This window comes from Camelus ferus, chromosome 23 (assembly GCF_009834535.1).
Source record: "Camelus ferus isolate YT-003-E chromosome 23, BCGSAC_Cfer_1.0, whole genome shotgun sequence".
NCBI lineage: Eukaryota > Metazoa > Chordata > Mammalia > Artiodactyla > Camelidae > Camelus > Camelus ferus.
In genome coordinates this window covers 2972612-2983154 of record NC_045718.1, presented here as the reverse complement: position 1 = coordinate 2983154, position 10543 = coordinate 2972612, and the positions used below count along the sequence as shown (strand labels likewise).

The window sequence follows — 10543 nt, the reverse complement described above, 5'->3', positions numbered from 1 at the left end:
AAATCTCAAACCTCTTTGTTGGTCTACCTTCTCCTTTCTAGCAAGGATAGCTGCAAAAAATAAGAAGTCTGTAGGGGATATTTCAGATTTTTTTTTCACAATGTATTTTTCAACTTGTTCCTTTGTCTATATCACAAATGTGACTTCAGAAACTGATAAACAGTTATTTCACACTTGGCAGAGGAGGATGGACTAGATTACTGAAAAGCTAATGGTCCTGCTCCCTAGGACAGAATGATGACAATAGGCATACAGTGATCCTGTTGGTTAAATAACTTTTCCGTCCCTTCTTGTTATAATGAATGTTTGTTCTGAATATTTTTTTGAAATAGCTCTTATGAATACTAACTTTTTGGTCACTTCGTTTTAATTGCAACAAAATGACAAAGTATGTGCAGTACCTTAGACACTAAAGTGAATACTGAATATTTTGCATTTGGATCATGCTTTATAATTTGCAAATTAATTATGCATATGTGTATAAGTTGCACATGTATTGTTTCCATATTTGATTTTCACAACATAACTAATGGTTAGATCAATTAAGTAACTTAACTAACTTAATTTTAAGTAAAAATTACCCAACTCGTATAGATCAGGTTTTCTGATTTTGCTTTCAGCATAATTCTACCTTTATAAACCACAAGCACAGGGACACAGGGACACAACTACCAAGTACATTAAATATAACCTCTAAATATCTGATCATTGAATATAGTTCTAATTTAAATAGCATTATTAAGTGCCAGGCCTTTGGATCTTAAATTTAAAATTTCTCCACTTAACTAAAAGACCCGTCCACTTCATGGTTCTGAAAAATCATTAAGTTACATGCACAGAAGAAAAATTAATCCTGAGAAAAGAGCTGTAATTGCTTTAGTTCATTCATAGCAAAGTAGAAATTACAACTACACGTAAATTCAGTTACAGAATGGGGGAAGGGCAGAGCCTCAGGGCCAATTACCAGTTTTGTGCTATGCATATTTTTAATCAATGAAGTATTTTTCAAGCGCTAATGATACAGATCTAAAACAGCATATTAAGTGCTTTGTGAATGTAACATAACCCTCTCTTGGTCAACCCTACCTTTTCCTGCACATCCAACCATAATTATATATATATATATATGTATATATATACACACACACACACAGATGAAAACATACTTCGTGTTTCAAACGGAACATAATCTTACAGGAATTATTTCCAACACAATTTGGGGAATATTTTTCACATATCATAATCACTTAATGGTGTTAGCAGCTTAAGATAAGTAATGGGCATTTAAAAACAAAACCTTTACAACTTTGTCTGGGGGATGATAGAATCTGAAAAATTGATCTCTACATAAAATGCATTAGAACAAAAAATACATCTTTAAACAGTATCATCAGCAATCAATGTTCAAAATAGTCTTGGGTGTTCTCTCATAAAACTTATATCCTAAAGTAGAAATAGTTTGCCCATGTTCTTTAGAGACGTCTGTCGTTTATAGAAAACTCTAAGTGCTTCTGTTGAGAAAACTATAAAAAGCCAATGCGATGAGCAATTGTGATACATTTTCCTAAGTGAATATTTTCATATGGAAAGGTTTCAGAGTAAATGCAGAACACTGTACTTTCGATTTCTGTTCTTTACATGAGTAACTATACACAAATACTGATCTATCATGAATCTTCCTAGCGTGGTTTCCTTTTGGAGCTTAATATTTCCTGCCTTCATTCGGTATGAAGAAAAATTGTAGGATTTTTTTTTCTCTGTTTGATGTTTGACGACATAGACATTGTTTTTAAAATGTGACTAAGAGGCCCCAAACTTGAGCAGAGTCTTCCTCCTCTCGTAGGTAACAGTTTAATTTGTCATGTTAAAAATAAACAAGCGCACCTGACAATGTGCCATATTTGACAAAGGAAAAAAAAATCTTCTCAAACACATTCATTCACTTAATTGTTCAAACACCTTTCTATTCTTTTTAAAGTAATCCATCCGGCGAGATTCCCTAAATATATTTAAGCCACTTATATAGGTCAGCTAATGTGGGTTATGCTTTTTTAAGCACCATCTGACTAAGCACATTCTGCATTTTGCTAACCAAGTTACAGCACATCGTAATATTTTAATCAACCGCAAAGAACAATAACAGATCTGACTACCGGGCTGATAATCGCCTTATCACACCCTGTGAAACCTAGCTCTAACATTTGACGGAGCCTCCATTGCTTGGCAGCCCATTCTAAAAAAAGGCCAACAATGGAGAGAGAATGAAGTGGCCTGTGCAGTACCTCCGTATCTACATAAAAGAGATTAGAGGCGACAGCGTTCCATTTTACAGCTCAATCATATTGTGTTAGCATGCGCTTATCCGAGCGCGGACGAAATTGAAAGAGAAATAAAAAAGAGTCAGGCAGATAGGAACCAGAAAAGCGAGGCATGAGCAATTTCCAAGGATATAAAAGGATGCTAATGGCGGGGCCCTGTCATTCTTAAAAAGGGCTATTAGGGCCCCATCATCTGTTCTTGTGCCCTCATGCTCCTCCAACTAAAGTCAAGCGTTTTCCAAAGCCCTTGTGATCTTTTTTCTTCTATAGATAAAGTATGGTCATGTTTCATAACAACACACTTTTCCATTTGTGTGATTTATTAAAAGAAGTCAACTAATTCTATTTACTGATAAAAAAAAAAAAACACCAAAACACTCCCTAGGTATTTTTCTTCAATATTTTCTTTTGTTGAATTTGTCACTTTTTTTACAGAGCAAAAGCAAGTATACACTAGTGTATTCTCCACAGGGCAGAAAGGATATGGATCTTATTTTAGATGCTACACTTAATTTTTAAAAGGTGTGTGTGTTTACGTGTGTGTGTGTGATTACACAAACCGAGAACAGCATAAAAGAGTAAAGGCTTGGATTTTACTATATTTAAAAAAGGATTTCACTTTACTTTTAACATAAGCGTAAAAAAAAAAAAAAAGAATTCTGAACTTAAGGCTAAGATAGGTGAAATTTCAGTTCTGATTTGGCTTTAATTCCAGCTCTGACCCCAGTTATCAGGACTGGGTCATGTTATCAAGAACACGACTTGACTCTCATCAAGGCAGAAATGGGACTTTAATCTTTATATTCTCTTCGGCTTCCCCACCTTCCCCATCCCACCTTCCATGCTGCTGTTGCACCCAGCTCCCTGCACCCCGGGTATACACACCAGCACCCCGGTATCAGAGCATCCTCTCCATCTACCTCCAAACCCCAGCACAGCACACTTACTGTTAGATACAATGTAAAGGAATTTCAGCTAATTCCCGTTTGGCTAATCCCCTTCTGAAAAGCCCAGACACTCCTTTGCCATCGTTTAAAACACCCTCCAGGGATCACCAAAGCCAGAGCTGTGACTCATCACTCCACAGTGACCTCCTCTGGCATCTGCTGTGGAGACAAAATAACGTCAGCCCCCCACCAATTCTAAGCCTCAGCGCAAGACCGAATGATCGTATAGCAATTGCTTCCACCACTGGAAATGCTGTTACTCATAGTTATTTAAAGTTACTGTCTTCACAAAAGTCACCACGGCCCCTTGACTGTGACAAGTTCCTTTGTAAGCTGACATTTCTACTTAGATACACAATGGGACCCACAGATTTATCACGGACTTCTTACCAGAGAGCATCAGAAGGAGCTGTTGACTTTCATTGGTCATTATCATGGAATGTCTGTACAATATCAAAATATGGGCTTAACCAATTTCTTAATTCAGGGAGAATGTGGGCAGAGTTCTCTGAAATAATGGGTGGTTTGGAGTCAGAGTGACATAGCCTTTCATGCTGTTGTTGTTAATAACAGTAACACTATCACTACCGTTTTGAAATAATTCTTTCAGATGTAATCAACTGGGGGATTACAATATCCTGATCCTACTCCAGGAAGCAATGCTGATGATGCGTTTTGAAGGCTCTGGATCCACTTGTGAGCTTGTGCAAGTGTTTTTACCTCTCTCTGCCCCAGATCTCCCTATTTTTGAGTTCAGGATAATAATATTCCTAATTCCTGGGTTAGAATAATGGTTCTCAGTTGGGGATGGTGGGGGTGTGATTTTGCCCCACAAAAGGATATCTGGTATCTGAAGGCATTTTTGTTTGTCACAACTCAAGGGTGCTAGTGGATAGAAACCAAGGATGCTGTTAAGTATCCTACAGGGAACAGGCCAGTCCCTGTATCTGAGGGTCATCTGGTCCCAAATATCAATTGTGTCAAGACTGAGAGACCCTGGGCTAGAATAACCACATTTTAAATCTGTGTGTATGTACACATACATATATACAGTGATGATAATATATAAATATAAATGATACAATATTTATATCTTTGTACACTTCAACAAATCTTAGCTTTTGTTTCTTTTTAAAACCCTTCATAACACTTCCCTTCCAGATCAGTTTTCCTATATGGTTTAAGAAAATTCTGGCTGTTCCCACCGTTGCAACTCCTAAATGTCTTGCCATCTTTTAGCAGATCCTATTTTTTTTCCTGCTTTTTCTAAAAATCTTATAGCTGTAACCACAATCCAAATGCAAAATCCACTATCCGCATGATCAAATTCTCATTTCTCTTTTAGATGTAGTGACCCTTGCAGAGGAATCTTCCAAAGAACACATTCAAGCTCACCTATTTAACTAGTTTTGACTTAATTTGGGGTGCTTTATTAGCAAACAGTGTAAGACAAAGTAGCTGGTATAATACAGAGTGATGTTTAAATTAGTTTACAATTTGCTTGGCCTCATCTAGAACTGCAGCGAACAAAGCCATTCAGAAATGTCAGCAGTGTTCCTAAGCACTGTAACAAATTGTCGCCTGAACGCTGCACACCTAATGACTTCAAATTAGCTTCACTGCGATATCGCCTGACAGTTCGTTACGACTGTTAGCAACATAGCTGGCGTATCATGACCAATAAATTGGTTTCAGTGTGGGCTGGGAAAGGGACTTCCATCAATTTGATTAAAGAAATTACTGTAGCATTCAAAGCATAAAGACAAACTAGTTTAAGGAGACAGAAATAAGTTAACTGTACCAGAAAAACATTGCTCATCATCCAAAAACTTGTTCGGAAACTATTTGCAGATCAAAGTTCAAACATACATACAATAATTCAAGGAGACTACTAAAATTCTCAAAACTTATGATCAGGCATACGTTCCTTGATCTGACAGGGTGGGTCTAGAGAGAAAGCTAATTGGATATTTTAACATACTATTTTTAAAGTCACCATATGAGAAAATTGAGAATGTCAATTTAACATTTGTTTTTGTAATTTATGTATGAATTCACTGGTAAATATCTATTTGTAAACCAAAACAATATGTAAATATGAAAAGCAGTTCAGTATAAATCACCACCATCAACAACGAAATGAGTGATTTTTTCAAAGGATAAAAGGTACACAGACTACAGCTAACAAAACCATTTTTAAAAGTGAAAAGAAAAAGTAGAAGTCTTTCCTTAGGAGAAAACTCAGAATTTTAAAACGGATAAAGAAATATTTTAACAAGTTACATTCTCTTTATCTTATGTTGGCAACAGTACCTTCATATATGAAAAAATAATTAACAAGAGTTCAAGATGGTGCAGCTATAAAAAGTCTTATATTCTATTAGGATCAGGGAAGCGCTAAATTAGTATGATAAAAACAACTGTAAAGGTTTAAAAAAAATCCTAACGGGGAAATTGTGAATTTGCCTACATCGACATATACAACCCAGGGAAGTCCTTGCAACCTTTTCTTTTCTTTTTCATTTCTTTTTTTTCTTTTCAGAAAATGTACCTGGAATATGCTTCGCCCATCCAATGATAACCACCAACTCTCGATCGGCCAAGTCACACAGTGTAGTGAGGGCTTTGATGTCACTGTCGGGGACGGTAGGGTCAGGCATGGCATAGATCTTCTCCGGTTCAGCCACCAACAAATGGGAGACAATCTTGTTATCTGCAGGATCAGACCAGAGCACTACAAGATCACTAGTAGCATCATCTTTCTTTCATACATTCTAAAGTATGATGTGTTTTGGGGAAAAAAAAAAAAAACCTCAAATCGCCTGTAATAAACCCCAAATATTCCATTCAATATACATATATTAAACAGTGTTCAGGAAAACCCATAGCAAGAAATAAGCCGCTGCCGTTGGGATAGTATGCATTCCCTTCTTCTTTGCTCTACCTGCTTTTGCTGGAATGAAGCATCTGTCCTGTAATGAAATTTTTTAGAGCAGACAGATAAGAGAAGTTAGATGCTTTCTGGGTTTGCTCTTTGATTCTTAAGTGGGATTTGGGGAAGCAGATTAAATAGTACACAACAGCTTGAAAATAAAAACCCACATAAACCACTGAAATATAGAACATAATGTGAGAGGAAAAGAACTACTAATGCTCATAGTCATAATGGGCATGAAAGTCATTAATTGTCTTAATTCCTTTAAAGACGAGCAAAGGTTGGAGCCCTGCTGCCTGGGTGAATTACTGACTGTATAACTCTATCTCTGTGGGATGCATTAAACAGGAATTTCTTTTCCTTTCTCCCCCTCCCCACGCAGCCAGACAATCTTCCAAATATAGCCAATGCCGGTTTCCAGAAAAATACTCCTACTTAAGTGTGACAGTATTTTCTCTTCGGAGTGTCTAATTCTTTAATCCTCTGTTTTCATCCATTGTCTTTAGCTCATTCTCTGGTGCAGATTTATCTGTCTGGAATTTGTGATATATGTTTTTAAAATCCTTCATAAAATAAACACTAGAGACAAATGGAAAGCATCACATCAAATGTGTTTTATTGCTCAGGGGCATGTGAGAGTTTATGGAAGGGGTTATAAAGCCTTACTAACGGAATGATTTTTCTTGTTGGCCCTATTTTCAATTTCTATGGGTAGCTTTAGATTTGATACTTTCTTCTAAGTGAGGAGATTCAAATAGGTAAGAATAAACCCAGCCATTTCACTGTTCTATGTACTATTACTCTAAAAAACTAGGGTATTAAATGGGATCTTTGTGAGCCAAGCCAAAGGTTCCTCCGTGTTTACTGAACCATTTGCCTTTCTCTGTAAGTTCTTAACTTTTTAAATTCAAAATGAAAAGACATCATATACCTTAGAATTGAAAACATAGCATTCTTTTAATCTCCTTTAACAACATAACAAGGAGAGATTCAAACTATAATCGGTAATTTTTCTGATCTAGGTAAAAATTTTATTACTATGGCTGCCACCTGATTTCCATTTATTTCAAGAAATTAACAGATAATCACTCACTGGCGGTAATATTCAATTACTATCAAGTTGAAAATGCAGATTTGGGAGGAAATATTCCCAAATATCATATTTTCTAGAAAAGAATCAAAACTAAATAGATGCCTTTTTCTTTCAATTAGTAGGATCTGCAAAGAATGACATTTGCTTCTCATATAAACTATAGAAACAGCACCCTGTATTTTTAGTTACGCTTGGGAAAGTTTCAACTTTCATTGCTCTGACAATGCAACAAAAACTGTCAGCAACCACTAGATTCTCAGGATTAGGATAAATGCAGTAACAAAGGGCACAAAAATGTAACGGAAGGAAATCTTGACTCGAGTTCTTTCAGTGCAGGGAAAATGCTACCTGTTTTACCCAAGTCGATGGCTACTTGACCGGAGGGGTCAGAGGAATTTGGTGGAAGCTTAGAAATTCCTATCATTCAGAAAATGGAAGAGCCGGCAGCACTGTTTCTAGGTAAATCTTATTTAATGTTTCCCTAATTAGAATCAATAGAACCCAATTTTCATTCCTGGGCTTTTGTAGTACATGAACAATCAGTCAGGGTCCAGAAATCTCCCCCAGCCACTTTCTCAGCGAAGCCCAGGCATAGTCTCTTGGCACTTATCTGACCGGATCTGAAAACTAAGTTTTATAAATGTTTGTTACAAAAACACACTAATTGGATGGACTCAGGAAAATTAACACAGAGGCCTTGAGATAATGAGTAATGATTTATTAGGAGTCCTCTTTATCTCAGACAAATGGCGCTCACTGAAATTGCTGTAATCTTCTTAAAGGTACTTGACAAGCCACTTCCCAATTTCTCAGGTTTACGCCGAAGACCATAGATGTTTCTCTATCAGGTGGACTTACAAATGGGCCGGCGCTCATTTCTCTCTCAGTAGAGGAAATCATCAATGGTTTCAGTCGACGTTCGTACAAAATGAATGAGAAATGGGCAGTCTGCATACTAGTGAATCCAGGAAAACTAAACCTCTAATGAAATTAAGCATTAGTGTTTATTGCATTTTATTGTATTATCAGAAAGTTTTTTTTTTATTATAATGTGCAAAATCTGCTTAGTGCAGTCCTAGATTGTATGTGCAGAATGCCAAACAGCTTATGCCGGCTGAGGAGGAGATGCCAGATTGGACAATTGAAGGTATAATCAACATAATGTTTTTTGGAAAGGCAAAAGGAAACTATGCCATATGTTCACTTAAGCTTTAATTTTATGTAAAACTGGTTGTTTTTCCTTTGACATAGCTAAAATGTCCTTCCATTTACAGTTCAGGGTCTGTTTTATTTATTTAACAGATCTCCATATGCTCACATGTATGATGCACAGCAGCGACCCCTCCTGGAGAAGCTGAATTAGCAGCGGACACTTTCTCCTCCCTCGAAAGCAGATCAAAAATTATCTGCGTCTTTTCTAGAACTGCTATAGCTGCCCCTTCCTCTGGTGAGTTCTGGTTGTGTCTTCCGAGAAAAAGACAGCTACACGTGAGAAATGTTTTCACCAAAGCACTTCTCAGTGCCCAGTATAAATGCTATGCGTAAACATCCTAACAGGTTAGCTCTTTTGCCCTACAGCCATAAACTGATTTTCCAGAAAACGGAATACAGTTACTGCTGCGATCTATATTCTAGCTCTTTTTAGCTAATGACAAAGGGACCGGGGCTTCCATTTTAGCTACGTACCCCCTCATCCCTTCAAATTACAACCCAGCATTATAAAACCATGGGCTTTTTAAATAACAATTCATAATGCCCATAAGGGCATCTGAGATGGAACCGCCAACCTATGCTTGTTATTAGTAGGGCCCATTCTTGTTTTAAATCCATTGCCAGCTAGTGCGTTAACCATCTACAGCTTCAAATTAATGAGGCTCCTAATGTATTTTCATTGGGAGGTTGAGCAGTCAAACTCATTTAGGTAGTGAAAACTACAAAATCGCTTTCTTGTGAAATCTGAAACTAACAGCTCCAATGAACTAATGATCACAGTATGAACCATTTTATGTACCTCTGAAAATAAAGATAACCAGTAAATGTAAAATTCGCACTATATAAGCTATGCCCTGGTTGGCTTATGCTTCCGTAGAATGACCAGCTTACAAAAAAAAAAAAAAAAAATTGGGGGGAGTGCAGAAAAAACCGTAAGAAAAAAAAATATAATTAGCCGAGCTGCTGTTCCTCTTCAAAGGCAGTCCATGGGAACAGAGCCACAGCCTCCCTCCCCCCCCAACCCCAACAAAGAGAAGTCTTCTTGGAGTCAGTAGGAACGGGGATGCCAGAAGTGAGGCACCGAGAGCCAACTGGGTGGATTCCGTGTGCTGCAAAGCCAGACGTGTCTGCTGTACTTACATGGCTTTTTGGCTGGCTGAACCAGCTGAGGATTCAGGTACGGGCTGTTCTCCGCATCTATTCTGCGCTTGTACTTCTGCCGACCTCCGCGTACTCTGTCAAGACGCACTCCTGTGGGCAAAGACAGGCACTGACTTACTGTCAACGTAACTATCTTTGAGCCCAATCAAATATATAGAGAGCATCACCCAGGGGTGCTAAGTTGACAGACAGCAGAATGCAAAACGGTCCAAGGGTATTAGAAAAATGCAGAAAAAGTGATGGCTAGACCAAGACTGCCAGAGGTGGGAAAGCGAACCGGGCAGACAACCAACCTGAAAGACATTTGTGCAAGGCCAAATCAAGGTCATCGACATATCAAAGAAAATCAAAGAAATTTCCTTGTGAATTAATACAAAGAAACTGGTGTAGGGTATGAAAGGAGCTTCTCAAATCAAAGACACTGGCGATGTGTATCCTCTTCACCAGTCACCCTTGAAAGCTCAGTGTGTAGGACTGACTAGATCCGTAGACCAAGAGCTAGCCAACCCTCCGCCGTCTACCAGAGGGCTCTATGTGGACCTGCGGAACTGAACGGAATTAGAAACACATACGTGCTGTGGAGAGCATGAATCACACTACACAAGATGAGATGCAAGGATTGTTCCAGATTATAATGTCAACACGTCTCAGGGAGAATGTTCTTCACATTTGGGCACACATCTGTATTTTCTATCAAATGAGAAAAAAAAACCAAAAACTGAGCAGGTTTGGACTGAAGACAGGATGGAAAGAGGAGATTCCTGAAAGAATTCAGAAGGCTTGGATGGTGAAGGAGGGATAAATATGCTAGTAGGTCAAGATGAAGCGTGAAGCTAGGAAGTAGGCAAAAGTAAACTGGTATTTAGTAAAACTTTTC

General features: G+C 37.8%; 1 protein-coding gene across 15 annotated transcripts in view; it reads right to left on the bottom strand.

Moving 5' to 3' along the window:
* Positions 1 to 10543, bottom strand: part of ESRRG (estrogen related receptor gamma) — a 580472-nt gene that overhangs the window by 54845 nt on the left and 515084 nt on the right. For 13 of the 15 annotated variants that reach the window (XM_032466768.1, XM_032466760.1, XM_032466757.1 and 10 more), the window contains 2 exons: positions 9646 to 9756; positions 5817 to 5999 (listed from right to left, as the gene is read on the bottom strand). In XM_032466768.1, coding sequence (XP_032322659.1) covers positions 5817 to 5999; positions 9646 to 9756 — 294 coding nt within the window. The remainder of the gene's footprint in view (positions 1 to 5816; positions 6000 to 9645; positions 9757 to 10543) is intronic. The other 2 variants (XM_014562156.2, XM_006188160.2) reach the window with 1 other exon arrangement.